The sequence below is a fragment of the Photinus pyralis genome, unplaced genomic scaffold (assembly GCF_008802855.1).
Source record: "Photinus pyralis isolate 1611_PpyrPB1 unplaced genomic scaffold, Ppyr1.3 Ppyr1.4_LG1, whole genome shotgun sequence".
NCBI classification, from domain to species: Eukaryota; Metazoa; Arthropoda; class Insecta; order Coleoptera; family Lampyridae; genus Photinus; species Photinus pyralis.
Window position 1 is genome coordinate 2,748,451 of NW_022170249.1, and position 16,681 is coordinate 2,765,131.

At 39.4% G+C, this 16,681-nt stretch overlaps 3 protein-coding genes across 3 annotated transcripts; all 3 read right to left on the reverse strand.

Annotated features, from left to right (window-relative positions):
* Positions 1-1,301: 1,301 nt before the first annotated feature.
* LOC116158615 (trypsin beta-like) lies at positions 1,302-2,257 on the reverse strand. The gene is made up of 3 exons (XM_031471426.1): positions 2,187-2,257; positions 1,962-2,130; positions 1,302-1,909 (listed from the first exon to the last, which is right to left on the reverse strand). Exons 1-3 carry the CDS (start codon positions 2,230-2,232, stop codon positions 1,381-1,383), a joined length of 744 nt encoding a protein of 247 aa, XP_031327286.1. The 5' UTR covers positions 2,233-2,257; the 3' UTR covers positions 1,302-1,380.
* Positions 2,258-7,977: 5,720 nt separating this feature from the next.
* Positions 7,978-9,252, reverse strand: LOC116159984 (trypsin beta-like). Its single transcript, XM_031473094.1, has 3 exons — positions 9,207-9,252; positions 8,555-8,732; positions 7,978-8,503 (listed from the first exon to the last, which is right to left on the reverse strand). The coding sequence occupies exons 1-3, from the start codon at positions 9,250-9,252 to the stop codon at positions 7,978-7,980; spliced, it is 750 nt and encodes a 249-aa protein (XP_031328954.1).
* Positions 9,253-15,822: 6,570 nt separating this feature from the next.
* On the reverse strand, positions 15,823-16,681 carry LOC116159989 (trypsin beta-like). The gene is made up of 3 exons (XM_031473099.1): positions 16,636-16,681; positions 16,404-16,581; positions 15,823-16,351 (listed from the first exon to the last, which is right to left on the reverse strand). Exons 1-3 carry the CDS (start codon positions 16,679-16,681, stop codon positions 15,823-15,825), a joined length of 753 nt encoding a protein of 250 aa, XP_031328959.1.

Consider the following 16,681-nt stretch of genomic DNA (forward strand, 5'->3'; position numbering starts at 1 on the left):
TGAAATAAAAAAATCCTCTTAGATCGCTTTCTGTAAATGCAGAACATTTCTTTGGCTTGTACCTATCCTTTCGTTGAAGCTTTCACAAACGCGCGTAATTTTGGGTATGCTGCCAAATCTGTTCCACTTTTTAATCGCAGCATTGTTTGAAATTTTGAATGATTACACGAAAAGATAGAAGATTTAAATAGGTATCTTTGACATTTCCTTCATATATGCCAGCATTATCGATGCATTTAAGACTTTATTCGTAAGTAACTTCCTATTCATCCATGGAAATAACTCTTCATATTCTTTATAATAGGCTTTACTGGATTTGGATTTTACACCTACCAACGTTTGTTTAGATTTTACAACAGGCGATTTAATGGGAGGTGTATTATCTTTTTCAACGGAAATCGTTTTATTCACAAAGACGATGATTTTTATAAGCAAACGTCAAGTGACATTTCCATGGCTATCGTGAAATTACGAACACCCAGCCCACTTAATTAGACATGTATTCGAAGATAACGTCAATATGATTTCATTGTATTTCCTATTTCTAAATTATACTGCAGGTATAATAAAAAATACTAGAAGATACACGAGTATAATTGGTCTTTAAAGCACTTGCAACGTTAAAGGCACTCCGCTTCGCGTTGTGCCATTAAACTCGTTGCGTGTGCTTTAAAGACTTGATTATACACTTGTATCTTAGTATACTATTAAGTGGGGTATTTTTTTTATTGTTTCAAGCGTGAATTTAATAATTTTTCAATAGTATCATCACTCATCATCGTAGTATATTAAACTCACCAAATTTGATTTTTAAAAGTTTGTTTATTTGCAAGTTTGCAACCTTCCTACTCTCTTACGCCACTCTTAAATCGTCAGATTATTGAAATGCACACTTTTCAACACGTAGTCAACCCACCTTACTTTAATCTGACGCACTCGAGTATTTCTAACGATCGATTTTTTTACTATTCTGATGAGCTGCTCTCCATCCACGATCTTATATTAATGTGCCGCGCTTGAGTATATCCCAAAATGCCCTATTGGGCTCCCGTACTATGAAACAATGCACTTCCCGGTAACGGGCTCATTAAGTAACCCATGTTTCAGAAATTCGCATTAGTTCCCGATCAACCCAGGTTCGATAGCCTGTTGGAAATCCAAGAAAATTATATTAAATCAGATTTTCAATGGTATCTATTCAAAAAAGTATCGTAAGTAACTTTTTATCTCAATCGGTAAGCATAAACTGCGGCATTATTCAAGTTAATCTAAAACCATGTCTAGGTGTAATGTTTTCAACATCATCGCCGCCAAGGTCTTAAAAATTAGGTAATGTTGGAAAATTTGGTATTTATTGTTGTCTAAATGGTTGCATACGGATTATAGGTTTTTATCGATAAATTTCCTGAGAGGAGCAACGTGAGCGTAAACGCCAGGATAGTCCGGACGGGCGCATCCACGGCCCCAGGAGACGATTCCAACTTGTTTGTCGCCAACTACGAGTGGACCACCGGAATCTCCTTGGCAAGAGTCCTTTCCTGGACTGGCAAAACAGATCATGGTATCGGTGATGCGGCCATCGTAGCTTTTGTTGCACTCTTTTCTGTCAACTTCTTCAACGTCAACAGCTTGTAATTGTAGGGGGGAGGATCCTCCAGATGACAGAGTACCCCATCCTGTGCACACTGCTGCACGACCACCTTCTGCTGCGGTGGCTTCGACCATTGCGATCGGTTTGCCAATGTCTGAATCCTTGATTGATTCAGCAAGAGTTAATACACTGACGTCATCACTAGTTGTGAATGGATTGTAGGCTGGATTCTGGGCAATACTGGCCACCTTGATCACGACACCCTCGGAACCACGGTAAGTGCTGGAGTGACGAATTGACAACGAGCTAGCAGACGAGCTGAAAAATATTCGTTAAATCCCAGAGAACAACCCGATTGATTATTTCTTACCCGCTGGTGCAGTGAGCAGCTGTAAGTATCTTGTTCGGTCCTAGGATGGAACCACCACAAATATGGCTGCCATAACTTTGCAAAGAAACTTGGTATGGGTACTCTTCGATCTTAACGGGTTTGCCGCCAACGATTTTTCCGTCAAGTCTTGGAGGTGGTAGTCTTGCACCTGGTGTTTAGGCAGTGTTTTAACATACATTTTGTTTTCAAAATAGAATGACTTACCCGCTGCTAAGGTGACTACGGTTAAGAGAAGTACTAATCGGAACATGGTTGAAATTGTTCTGATGAAACATAAATTTGATGAACTATATATAGTATCTAAGTGCTTGTAGCTTATCGTTAGTGTAGTTCAATTAATGATCTGTTTTTTAAATAAATAAACCACTTGCTCGTTGATTCCAAATTTGATACGGTGAAGTGTTTTTACCGTCTAAACGGTCCAAACTTGAGCGATTTCACAAGGTCCATATAAAGATTGCATATAGTTACATATACTTCCACAAGGCCACAAGACAAACCAGATTTCGCCAATACATCTTTTAAGCACGACTTAAAACCCGTCTTGCCTAAGCTGACCTTTAGAGTTAACTTGGATGAAGCTGCGTTGCACCATAATCTATCAGTTAGCAAATTGGTTGTGCGTCAACACTTTCGTATTCGCGCGTGATGCCGTTCTTGACTTTGCTAGTTGTTGTTTGATGTGTTTATTGTGATGCGCCGCTTAATACAAGAACAAATGGTGCCACCCACCAAGAAAAAGATGGGGCTTATTGAATTATTTCTATAAATTGAAGGAAAGCAATTAACTTGTGCCTTGCACATGGGAACCGCCGCCTCGCGATGCATACTTGCATATCCCGCTGTACAAGTATATTCCGCGTCGGTTCGACTGGACCATAAGTTGGGCTGATGCAACCGGGCTTTACTGCTGCAGAATGGCTCTACCGCCTTCTTATTCCATGGTCGCTCTGTGGAAGATATGATATGGCTGGCCAACGCCACAATGACCATGCAACGATCGAGGCAACGCTGCCGTTAACCAAAATGTGAAAATTTGATCAGCTGACAGTGAGGTATAAAAGAGGGTGCATGGGCATAACAATTTAGTCGACTCTCTGGTCCTCTGTTCACCCATAGCGTAGGACAAGAACATCTACTGTTCCGGCATAGCGTAGGTGCCCAAGATCCTGTTTTTCACCCACAGCGCTTATTGGTGTTACAGCTGCATTTGACATTTAAGGTCGTCAGTCCTGTCAATAAAAGTCGCTTTCTGTAACACCTCAGTCGTCGTCACAGAAGTGAAGAAATCTCCAAACCGCCAAAGTGGTGACAGTTACATTCGAGCCATCACCGCTTACGTAGAGTGACTCTACCGCTCCCTAAACAGAACCCCACGCGAAGCTCCTGTGACCCCGGCGCTTAACGGTGGAAAATGCGAAAAGATACGCGTAAAATATAGGTTCCACTTCTATGGCTTACAGAGCAGTATAGTAGTAATTGATTGCTGATTGTCTTGCCGCTGTAACAATTTTCTTCAATACTTGCCACAGAATTTCACGATACCACTCTACTCTCCATTCGTTTCATAAAGCGCAGCACAGCACAGATACCACCTGCACACCTGCGGAGAAGCGATTCTGCCCTTGTACCACATTTAGTTCCAATTGGTCAGCCGTTTTGCCGGAAATGAGAGTTTGACACAGTTGCGCATGCGCGATTCTGCCCAACTGTTCAGCTTTTTCTTTATGTCCAAGAATATGCGTACCAAATTTGGTTCCAATCGGTTTAGCCGGCAATGGCCGACTAGACCGACAAACAGGCAGCCCGACATCGTGGAGATTTTGTTTGATTCGGATTCCTGGTGCTTCAAAACGCGTATTTTCGTCAAAAAAGTTGGGAAGGACGGGGGGCATTTTTTACCCCAAATAAATATTTCTGCTCTGCCTTACTGGCGTGCAGGTGGTAAAAATTCTATTTCCGTTAAAAAAGTGGGAGGTCAATTTTTTATCCCAAGGCAAAGGAAGGATAGTCCAAAAAGTAACTACTTTTTGTACATTTGTACAATGACCATGATGATATCGATTACTCCCGAAATCGAAATGTTATGTATCTAAGAGTCTGTTAAAGTAATGGTCACAATTAATCTGTGCACTATTACTTAATTACAATGAGTAGAGAATTTTTCAATAACGCGCTGAGAGGTTATAAGAGCACATTAAACAAACAAAATTAAAATCAATCGGAGAGCGGCTTGTTTGTTTCAAATTATGATTATTCAATGGGTGTCGAACATGATAGTCAATATCATGATAATTACAAGTACTAGGTATATATATATAACTCATACAATTTATTATCTATCCTCAAGGTCGTTTAAAATTTTCTGATAACTTTGTTTAGAAACGTACCCAAAACCAAAAAGTTATAGCCCAAACACCGCGCAAACCTCCCAAAAGGGCGTCTTTAATAGTTCTTGTTAGTGAAGCTGCGTGTTTTGTGTTTCTGGAAATATTTGACGTACTAATTTTTCATTTATTTTTCTATACTCCACATCAGCCGATATAAAATTATTGGCTAGGATTCGTTTTAAATGATCATGACATGGTGTGGATTCTCGACGTTTATAAATCATTCCAAAGATCGAGGTTGAACACTTCTATATGTATAGCGAGTTATCGAACTGGTCCTTGATAATTTTGAAAATTGTTGAAAAAGTCTGTTTAATAACAACTGCACTTCGACATCCTCTAACTGAATGTCCTCATTATCTGGACTGTAATCGAGTCACACTCTCATCTAATTTTGGGCCCGTTTTAAATTTTTCCGAAAGGTAAATCCCGCTGTGTCAGGTTTAGGCATTTTCCCATAGTAAATCTAGGCAAAATACTCATAAATGGGGTCATCCCGCCTTCATTTTTTATTTTTGATCCACAAAGTACATTAAAAATAAAAAGACCCGTGTGTCCTCAATTTTTATTTGCGAGTAAAAATAAACCCAAAATAAATTATTGAAAAGCTGTGTTTTTAGTCCGAATTTGAAACGCTTCAGACTAAATACGTCACAAACCTACGACCAATCACGTAGAAGTGAGCTGGCAACCTTACGCGAGGGTCTGACGTTTGTCACATTTGACGTTTTGAGAGGGATGTTTAACTGCATCTAGCACGAAAGTGACAAGTGCCTGTGACAGATGACGCAAGTTATAAATGCCATTCTCCTGCAATATTGCCAAGTCGTTATGTCATCTGAATGGTTCTAGGAGCTGATTGGTCGGGCTTATTGCGTCACAGAGCCCGCCACAATCATATCGTTTTCAATAAACCTTTAAAACCGCACATGTTCATTATTTTTTTGCTAATCAGCCTCTATTTTTAAATAAACTTTTACTGTCCAAAAAAATGTTTTATGGTTTCAGGTACACGCTTATTAAATTAGAACTGCGGAATTCAACTATACTGTAAACCCCCATTCTGCTCTGTTAGTGATTTCATTTTCGTTCCGTTTTAAGGTTGGATATGCCATTTTTAGTTTTTTACACACACCTTGTATCACATCCCAATACGAGTACGTGCTAAACGCAGCTGTGCAAATCTTGCTCTAATTTTGAGACGTCGCCACATGAATTTGAATGCATACATTTAGGGTACGTTCCACTTAACGCCCGCAACTACCACGACCGCGGTTTTATCGTTCCACTAGCTTAGAGGCGTTGTGGGCGAACCCTTAAGTGGAGTGGAACGCTTTTGAGTGCGGTGTGACGTCACGCGTGAGTGAACAGTTTTCCAACATGGACGCCGTTGAGGAAATCGTAATGCGTAAAGGATACAAAGTGGGGTGGATTATGAAAAGTCACGTTAAGTTAGTAAATATTTTTTTATTTTTCAGTACCAATTATTGACACATACTTCTTCGCTTTACACAAGATATTGCTTCTTGTTAATAAAATATTGAAGACGACTTTTGAATTTCTATCATAAATGCTGCGGCCATACTTAATACGATGATAATGAACACTTCTCCCCAGAATTTCTTCTGGGAATGCTGCTTCGAAAGCAATTTCTCTTCTTCATTCAAAACTAACATGCATTTTCATTAATCGTTGCATTACCATTTATACGAGTCTCATTCGCATTCCCTGGTAAAGCACTTTGCAGCAAACTAGTTGCAAATCTAAGATCTACAATAAAGAAAATTGTGTTAGAGCAGAATTTTCCTTAACAAATAACTAACATTCACGAATCAGCATATATACTTACCAGTTTGTGCATGTAGAACATCCATAGTGTAATGTCCACCACAAGGTTACGTTCTGAAACACGTAATTATATTTTCTCCATAGCGAAAACGAAAAATTTGTAACGCATGCGTGTTCAAACAATCAGTGTCTGACAGTTAAATGTCTCCTGTCAAGAATGTAAGGTTATAAAATTAGAACGCCCACGCTGACCCAGGTACGATAGGCGAGCGCCGTGGGCTCGTTGCGGTCGCTAGTAATGACGTCATATCTGACGTCGCGATTGCGAACATAACGACTGTGGTCGTTATGTGGAACGGCAGCCGAGCGTCGTGGTCGTTGCGGGCGTTAAGTGGAACGTACCCTTAAGGGCCTGTCACGTCAAGTTGTTGATGACACTGTTTGTCAAAATTTTTCTTACTGCCAAAGAGACGATTTTCGTATCACTCTTCAACTTGAAAACCTGCTTTGATGCAGTGGTTTGTGCCTGTGACTTTGGAAACTGCAGATCCATGCACAACGTGTTCAAAACGAGCACTACTTTATTTCGAACTCCAAGAAAAAGTAGTTTCTCAGTTCTTTTTTCAATTATGACGGCGACACCAGAAGTTGCATTGCAGACGTGAGTCGTCACCATAGCTCCCGGTTTCTTTTCGACCGTCAACCGTGATTCGGCAAGATTTCCTTTGCCAGACGATTTTTTCGATACCAACCTTTTCCATAATTCCCCACATGGTGGAGTGGCTTAATGTAAAATTTCGACATTATATTTACAAGCCGAATCCAAGCATCAACTTTTGCATGAAACTCCCTTTTTATAAGGGTTCGAACCCCTGAAAATTGACAATTCCGAACATTGTCGTTGCAAACGATGAACATCTATCAGTGTAGCTCCGTAGGGATGCCATGATTACTACGGTTGTGGTGCATTGCCTATACTCAAGCTCACATCTAATCTGCTTTCGGTGATAGAACGTGGAAAATATTCAATTGCAAAATTGAGCTAATTGAAGCAGCATCTCTTATGAATGGGGTTTATAAACTGCACACTGCCGTCCCGGAGCATTCTTTTGTAGCAGCCGACAACAAAACTGTGGATGCAAGGTTATGGCATCAAAAAAAGCAACACATCGGTGTGGTGACCCGACACAAAATCTTTTAGTAAAGAATTGGGTAAACTTTTAGTTGAAAAATTGGCAGGTGAATATTTCGTACAACACATAGCGTTAGAAATACAGAGAGGAAATTCTGCAAGCGTTCTGTACCGTGGAAAATTCATCAGAATTATTTTACTTGCCACAATAATGCATTAAACAGTATTGTAATGTATTTTATGTAAAATCCAATTTGTAGTCAAATAAAAATGAAATTTTCATTGGTTCAACCGACTTTCAGGGCTGTATCTGACTTTTGAATTTTGCGATGCTATACTTATCTTTGTCGAGCTTTATTTAATTTAATGAGTTGCAGAAGTAACAGAACACGACTAATTTGCAGCGTGTAATTCAAAACCATAGCCAGGCAATGAGATGACGAAAATAAAAACTTACCATGAGTAGTATTTGTTTGGGAGAACGTTTTCAGAACCTTGACCCTTTGTTTTATTACTTCCGCGTAATTCGACGGGAAAAAAATGCGGAAAATTTAACTCAAATAAATGCTCTTGCGCATGAAAACGGTTGCGTGTATTGTTCACATACCAAGACCGTCAAGGGGATCTCATAGCAGTTAATATAGGGAATTTCGTATTTATTTTGATCTAAATGGTCGCATACAGGTTATAAGTTTTCATCAATGAATGTTCTGAGAGGAGCGACGTGGGCGTACACGCCAGGATAGTCAGGACGGGCGCACCCGCGGCCCCAGGAGACGATTCTAACTTGCTTGTCACCAACTACCAGTGGACCACCGGAATCTCCTTGGCAAGAGTCCTTTCCTGGGCTGGCAAAACAGATCATGGTATCGGTGATGCGGCCGTTGTAGCTTACGTTGCATGCTTTCCTGTCTACTTCTTTAACATCGACAGCTTGTAAATGCAAAGTAAATCCTCCAGATAACCGGGCACCCAATCCAGTGCACACTGCCTCACGATCACCTTCTGTCGCATTTGTTTCGACCAGTACGATCGGTTTGGCAATGTCTGAATCCTTAATCGGTTCAGAAAGAGTTAATACACTGACGTCATGACTAGCTGTGATTGGACCGTAGTCTGGATTCCGTACGATGTTTGATATCATGATCACAACACCTTTCACGCCACGATAGGTGCTGGAGTGACGAATTGACAAAGAGCTAGCGTATGGGCTGCAAAGTATTCGTTAAATTCCAGTAAGAACCCACTTGATTATCTCTTACCCGCTGGTGCAGTGGGCAGCTGTTAGTACCTTGGTCGGTCCTATGATGGAACCACCACAAATATGACTGCCGTCACTTTGCAAAGAAACTTGGTATGGATATTCTTCGATCTTAACGGGTTTGCCACCAACAATTCTTCTATCAAGTCTTGGAAGTGTACGCAGCTGTAGTTTTGCACCTGGTATTTAAACAATTTTTATTTTATAGGATATTTTAAATTGACATTTTAATAGGTTAGAAGTCGCTCTTTAACCGTGAGGGTAGATAAAGTGATCACTTTAACCAGCGCTTTAACCGTAAGAATAGATAAACTGAAACAGATGATTGTGAATTCTTATGACATCTGTCATTCTGTCGATATAAAATGACGTTCATTACATATGACAATGCTGTTTCTATTGAAACGACCGCGACGGCAGGACCTAGGCTTCATATTTTTGAAGTCTAAATTAAATTCAGAACTGTCAGAAGCTTTACAATGATTTATATGGCTTCTGCTATAAAATAAAGTTTTGTATTATACACGACGAATAAAAGGAAACTAGCCATCTAGTTAGAGTTAATTCTCTCAGTGGTTAAAATATACCTTTATCGTCTTATGTAATAAATAACTATTAAACATACAATTCGTTTTAAAAATAGAATAACTTACCCGCTGCCAGAGTGACTACGGTTAACAGAAGTAATAGTCGGAACATGGTTAAAATTGTTCTTATGCAACATACATTGTACAAACTATATATAGTGTATAAGTGCATGTACTTCTCGTCACATGATCTGTCTTTTTGAAATTAGTAATCGCAATTGTATGATATGAACAAACCAATTGTCCCTTGATTCTAAATCATTCGATTAGTAGGGGAGCTAACACGAAATCCACTGAACGAGAATGATCAAAATTTTAACCGATGGTGTTCCATTTTGCCCTATCAGAGTATGCTAAAATCGATCGTCTGCCGCCTCAGGTCATACGACTTAAGGCGCTGCGGGTACTTCTTGTGGTACCAATTCTGAAAGGTTGTTTTTCTAAAAAATAAGTTATATACCAAATGAAAACGTTGATAATAGCTCTTAAAAAAATATTTAAAAAAATCCCGCGCATTTGGTAACTCCGTAAAAAAACAATTCTTAGTCGGTTTTTCACGAACTTTCTACGGATATAACTAGGTTACGGTGGGACGAATGAAGCTGATTTTTTTTACAGACTCATGATAGGTACTACTAATGACTTAACGGTGTTTCGTTTTTAAATTTTGTCTCTAATTACAAGATTATCTTATTAGCTTAACATTATAAGATATCTTATAATTAGAGAAAAAATTTAAAAAAGAAACACTCTCATAGTCATTGGCTGTACCTATCATTAGTCTGTAAAAAAAATCAGCTTCATTCTTCCAACGGTAACCTAGTTATATCCGTACAAAGTTCGTGAAAAACCGACTAAGAATTGTTTTTTTACGGAGTTATCAAATGTGCGCGATTTTTTTAAATGTTTTTTTAAGAGCTATTATCAACGTTTTCATTTAGTGTATAACTTATTTTCTCGAAAAACAACCTTTCAGAATTGGTACCACAAGAAGTACCCGCAGCGCCTTAAGTCGTATGACCTGAGGCGGCAGACGATCGATTTTAGCATACTCTGATAGGGCAAAATGGAACTCCATCGGTTAAAATTTTGATCATTCTCGTTCAGTGGATTTCGTGCTAGCTCCCCTACTAGATGGGATAGTAATTTTATAGTCTATCTATATCCTATTCATTTGAAAAGAAATCCTATTTAGTAGGAATCGTTAAAATATACACACATGAACATATAATATTTATTTTATAGCAGTTAAATTGACATTTTAATAGGTTTGAATGAGTAGACTAAGCAGTTCTATAACCGTAAGGATAGATAAAGTGAACACTTTAACTGCAACAGTAGATAAAGTGAAACAGATGATTATGCAGTCTAATGATATCTGTCATTCTTATTTCAAATGGGAAGCGGAGCACAATATAAAATGACGTTCATTACATATGATAATGCTGTTTCTATGGAAACGACCGCGACCGCAGAACTTAAGCTTGCTATATTTTAAGTCTAAATTAAATTCAGAGTTGTCAGAACAATGATTTATATGGCTTCTGCTATAAAATAAATTTTTGTATTATACACGACGATAAAGGGAAAGTAACCATCTCGTGAATTAACATCTTTTACTCAGTGGTTAAAATATCCCTTTATCGTCTTATATAATACAATAATTTGAAGAAATACATGACGAAGTACAACATCGTTCTTATTGTATGTGTCATTCACATTTCTAGTAAATGAAACCAATCACCTAGGTTTGTCAGTGAACTACAGTCGAGTGCGTTATCTTGAACGTGAGATGGTTACACCGAATGTATAATATATCTACCTATCTGAAATGCGACTTGGTTTCTTCACAGTTGGGAGCGAAAGCTAAATCTTCCAGGGTCCAAGGTTTCTAAAAGAGAAAACGTTGCAAGGTGAAGGTGGCATTCTTCTAAAGGAAATAGTAAAGAACGAAAGGTAAAAGTAGTTGCATCTGCGCTCACTCATGTCAATCGGGCAACAGGAGATTTACAAGATTCTCGTCTCGTGGTCGGCGTATCACGCACAAGACCAGAATGAGGTAATGGTTTAATGAATCTTCAACAGTTCCAGGAATGATACTTCATGCCATGGTAATCAAAAAGAAAGCTATTATATATTTCAGCACTACGGGCCTTATAGACTTTGGCTTAGTCCTTTCTACCTTATTACATTAAATTTTTGACTTTACCCTAATCTTCACATTTGTTTAATCTTATCCACTACTTTATTCCATTTTACCCTATCTCTTGCTCTGGTTTAATTATCTAAATCCCGGCCAAGTACCTGTTATTGCCACTGATCAGTCTATTTACGCAATCATGAAAAAGCTCCAGTGGTCCCACGAAGCTGTAGTGTTGTAATTCTAGGAGGATTCTACACAGAAAAACATAATATAGAAGCTTACCAGGAAATATCGCCTGAACTAAGTCTCGATGCAGTATAACCGTCCCGTGTGGTACAGTTCAGTTGAAGCTGCACTGCGGCACTAAAAGTCCCTGGTTCGAATTCGGGTTCGGGCATGGATATTTGTAAATGTATAGGGGTTGAAACCCTGCCCACCCAGGAATAAATAAATTGACGAGCGATGGCGCTATCCGAAATTCGAATCAGCCGCACGAAACCTGCAAAACCATAAACCGATTTTTTTTTGATCCGCCACTGGAAAAATTCAAATATGCCGCCGCGTGCCGTCTACTGCGCATACGAACGGCTCGCCAACTTATAACGCCTGTACTGTAAATGGGTAGAAAAGGTACGTAGTAGTGCAACGTCTGTGTATTGGATCATCTTCAGTGACAAATCGATTGATCATTAAATCTGGTTCATCTCCACAGTTCGCTAAGAATTTTTCACAGGTCTCTACGTGGACCCGCATTTGAAATGGTGAAAGCACAATCAAACCTTGCATAAAAATACAAAAAGTCGAGTCTGGGAATATAAAAACGACCTCCGTCTCTTTAACGATTCCTCCACCAATTTCAAATAAGTACTTGAAATTCGCCTTCTCGTACGGTTTCTTGTCCACAGAGTTGGACTGGGTCACTGGGTCAACTGGGTCACCTGGGTCACTAAATTAAACTGGGTCACTGGGTCGCTGGGTCACGTCATACTCTTTTCAGTTAGACCCAGTGACCCAGTTTGACCCAGTGACCCAGTTTGACCCAGTGACCCAGTTTGACCCAGTTTGACCCAGCGATTTCACCCGGGGACCCAATTCGACCCAGTCACCTAGTTTGATCGAATAACGCAGTTAAGTCAGTGCCCTCGGTTCAAGTGTACAGATTATGAAATAAATGAAATGCTGGTTTGTTGAAAATAATACTCGATTGCTTGACAACTGCCATTTCTGTGATGTTTGCTTTAATACTGCCGTAAAAAACTTTCCATGTCCCGAATTGTATTAGAATAATGTTATTTCTTTGCTTCAGGGCTTACCAGTTTGCTTACAGTGGTGTTCATTCACTTTTAATTTTTTTCTACTATGTAGTTAGCTTAATCCAAATAAATCTTTTCTCTAAATACTTTCATTGACTACTTGACTACAAACTATAAACAAATGCATTTGATTTTTTTAGGTATTAGTTCTCTTGAATGAAATTGGGCCACGTGCTTGTTGCCGAATATTATTAAGGAAGTTTTTTTTTTAATTAAAAGTTACTTGAAATTGTTTTGGATGATACCTAACAATAATTTAATTACTGGGCCACCGGGTCAAGACGGGTCACTGAGTAAAGCTGGGTCAAGATGGGTCACTGGGTCAAGATGGGTCACTGGGTCACCGGGTCAAACTGGGTCAAGCTGGGTCACCGGGTCAAGCTGGGTCACCGGGTCACTGGGTCAGTAAACTAACTGGGTCACCGGGTCACTGGGTCACTCTATGCTTGACCCAGTCCAACTCTGCTTGTCCATATCTCGGTAACGGTGATCTGTAACGTAAATGCACATTTTGATATAAAATGTTCCGTTTTTTATTATCTTTCCCTCGATCTTTCCCATGAGGCTAAGATGACAAGAATCGGACATATAGTTATGGAGGTTGCCACGTATTTTTTTTATTGTTGCCTCAGGGACGTAGGATCTATAGATCAAGGAGGGCATTAAATAAATAGATTTCAGTGAGCGACAGTAATCAACCTGCCAGCTAGCTTTAAGTGATTTTCTTTATTTCTACAAACGAAAATACTTTGAAAGAAAACTTAATAACGAAATCAGACAAAAAAATTATCGTAACCAAATGGCCAATGTTAACGTAAATTCCAAGATATGGTCATATCAGGGTTACACCAAATTCCTTTCCTTGTTCTTTTAACGTAAAACAACTTTTCTACATAACAATTAAGTAGGTAACAGGTGGAAATCAAATTAGATCTTCTTGGTAAACAATGGGACGGCACAAACAGATATCTTATCTGGGTGGTAGAGGTTCTGCAACGGCTATCGGCATTCAACTGGCGTTTGATGAGAACGGCGCTCCAATTATGCCCCAAACTAATGACGTGACGTCTGCGTCTTAGTTAAATTTAGTGAGTCCAGAAAAAGAACCCTAAAAGGTATCCAAAAAAATGTTAATAACGTATTACAGTAGAAGGTGGTGATCTTGAGGGTTTCCACTCAAAGATTATTAGGAACCTATTTATATGTAATGAATTGGTTCGTCGCAACAGTTTTGCATGATTGTGTTGCTAAAATGCAAAATTATAAATTAATTTATTAGTGATATAAAACACTTACGTGACGTGATTCCAAATAATCCCAAAAAGGAATATTAAATTAACAATCAACCACAGTAATTACTTTAATTGGTACAGAAGTCACTGAAATGATCCCACAATTTTCGGCAATGATTTATTAATCAGTTTGACTTAAAGGAATTCACGTTCGCAACTACGTACATTTATCAATATTATTGTTCTCTCTATCAGCGCACATGCAAAATCGTTGTAAGCGAACATAGGCAGGCCATAAAATGAGCATTGTTGGGTTAAAGAGTAATGCTTATTTAGTACTAACAATTTTGGACCGTTACAAGGTACAGCACTATTCCCGTGTAACGGAAACTTCGAACTTGATGACGTCATAACACCGGGGTTGGATTTATCCATACAACACCTCGGAATGGGGGGCAAACTTTTTCACGCATACTCATTACTACCCATTCGCACTATTAGATTAGTCATAGTAATACCCAGAGAAAACCGTTGGATCCACCATTTCTTAAGATGCCTATTTAATATTCTCATAAGTTTATTAACATTTCTTATTTAAATGGGTTTTAAATAGTATATAATATCCTTACGATGGTGGCGCAATATTGGGGTGTCTATTATTGATACATGCTCCCGAGAGTGTTTGCAAGTATCTACTGGTACTTTAGAAGGAACACAAGTTTAAAAAAAGGGAACAGATGGAGCTCTACATCAAAACATTCTATTGGTTACTTGGCAGCCATTCACCATTATCTAGAAATAAACCCTCGAATAGAAATATGGGGTTATGTAAGAAAATCAAACATCGCGATCACGCAACGTAAATCACGAGGACCTTCGACATCGAGCTCGTCAACAAAATAATATCAATACAGAACAAAATAACATATGGACATACTCACCACCCATGACAATCCTCTCCTGCACGAACTTCCTCGCTACCAAGTCCTCAGAAGACTAAAACGCGCCACTGTCCTACTGATCTCCACTGAAGAGGACCCTTTTGGACCTTCACTATTTTATGAATGCTACCCACGAAAAGGACCACTCAATGGACGGGCCCTCACAACGCAAGTACCACAAATAAAATATTAGCTTATAGGATCATATGTATTTTAATTGCTAATTACAAAAATCTATATAGATGAAGCTAAATAAAACCACAATCTTTATTTATTTGTTAAAGAAAAATGTTCTTATTTCCTAAATTATCCGCTGAAAGACAGTACAAATTAATAAATGGGGAAGAGGCAGTAGCTGAAAGACAATTGAAAAACACATTCATTCCCATCCAAATACGAGAAAATTCAACTTGATTGAACATGAACATAAAATTCGTCTAAAATTCGATTGCATGAACAATATTGATTCTTCTTAAAAGAAATAGAGGTTTGAGGGTCTCCTGTTATTTGAGTGTATGGCACCCTAATGCACTCGGTTAAAAGTGGAGCAAGTGGAGTCTGGTCTGTTTTTGCTTGCGAAAGCTTCAGATGACCTAACGTTGGAGACGACGAAGGGTGAAACGTCTGGATTGATAACTTGGTAGGTGTAGATAATTGGTTTATTTTATTGGGGTGGCAACCTCAGTACCACTAGGTCCAGATGGTTGTTGGCAAGTGATCTCTCCCTTTGTGAAACTTTCTCGGCTCAAGAGCGTACGATGACAGAGGCGCAAGCCAAAAATACAGCCGCGTAGGTAGCACAGAAAATGAAGATTTTGTTTCCACTTTTGTTTGAGGCTTTACCCCTTTAAGCTGCGAAATAAGCTAGGTTTTGTTGAAATCGGTTAGAAAAAGCAGTAGCAGTATTCATATTAGTCTAGGCCAATTTTGAATAAACCTCTATTGGGGAGATTGTGCATACTGTTTGGACACCAACACCCCACGGAGACTATAATAGTTGGAAAACAATATTAGAAATTTTGGTATTTTTATATTTAAATTGTTGGATACAGGTTATAAGTTTGCATCAATGAATGTTCTGAGAGGAGCGACGTGGGCGTACACGCCAGGATAGTCCGGACGGGCGCACCCGCGGCCCCAGGAGACGATTCCAACTTGCTTGTCACCAACTACCAGTGGACCACCGGAATCTCCTTGGCAAGAGTCCTTTCCTGGACTGGCAAAACAGATCATGGTATCGGTGATGCGGCCGTTGTAGCTTATGTTGCACTCTTCCCTGTCTACTTCTTTAACATCGACAGCTTGTAATTGCAAAGGAGAGGAGCCTCCAGATGAAAGGGTACCCCATCCGGTGCACACTGCTTCACGACCACCTTCTGTCGCATTGGTTTCGACCAGGGTGATCGGTTTGCCAATGTCTGAATCCTTGATCGGTTCAGAAAGAGTTAATACGCTGACGTCATGACTACTTGTAAAGGGATCGTAGTCTGGATTTTTTACAATGCTTGATACCTTGATCACGACACCCTCCGAACCACGATAAGTGCTGGAGTGACGAATTGACAAAGAACTAGCAGATGAGCTGAAAAGTATTCGTGAAATTCCAGGGAAAAACCCGATTGATTATCTCTTACCTGCTGATGCAGTGAGCAGCAGTGAGTATCTTGTTCGGTCCGAGGATGGAACCCCCACAAACATGACTGCCGTAACGTTGCAAAGAGACTTGGTATGGATATTCTTCGATCTTAACGGGTTTGCCGCCAACGATTTTTCCGTCAAGTCTTGGAGTTGGGCCAAGCTGTAGTCTTACACCTGGTGTTTAAGCAGTTTTAACATACTTTTTGTTTTCAAAGTAGATTAACTTACCCGCTGCCAAGGTGACTACGGTTAACAGAAGTAGTAATCGGAACAT

Excerpts from the sequence above, each read along its gene's own strand:
- LOC116158615 (XM_031471426.1), bottom strand. The coding sequence starts at position 2,232 with ATGTTCCGATTAGTACTTCTCTTAACCGTAGTCACCTTAGCAGCGG. Across the intron at positions 2,131-2,186 it reads CGTAGTCACCTTAGCAGCGG|GTGCAAGACTACCACCTCCA; the intron begins GTAAGTCATTCT and ends CCTAAACACCAG. Across the intron at positions 1,910-1,961 it reads GCTGCTCACTGCACCAGCGG|CTCGTCTGCTAGCTCGTTGT; the intron begins GTAAGAAATAAT and ends AATATTTTTCAG.
- LOC116159984 (XM_031473094.1), bottom strand. The coding sequence starts at position 9,252 with ATGTTCCGACTATTACTTCTGTTAACCGTAGTCACTCTGGCAGCGG. Across the intron at positions 8,733-9,206 it reads CGTAGTCACTCTGGCAGCGG|GTGCAAAACTACAGCTGCGT; the intron begins GTAAGTTATTCT and ends TTTAAATACCAG. Across the intron at positions 8,504-8,554 it reads GCTGCCCACTGCACCAGCGG|CCCATACGCTAGCTCTTTGT; the intron begins GTAAGAGATAAT and ends AATACTTTGCAG.
- LOC116159989 (XM_031473099.1), bottom strand. The coding sequence starts at position 16,681 with ATGTTCCGATTACTACTTCTGTTAACCGTAGTCACCTTGGCAGCGG. Across the intron at positions 16,582-16,635 it reads CGTAGTCACCTTGGCAGCGG|GTGTAAGACTACAGCTTGGC; the intron begins GTAAGTTAATCT and ends CTTAAACACCAG. Across the intron at positions 16,352-16,403 it reads GCTGCTCACTGCATCAGCAG|CTCATCTGCTAGTTCTTTGT; the intron begins GTAAGAGATAAT and ends AATACTTTTCAG.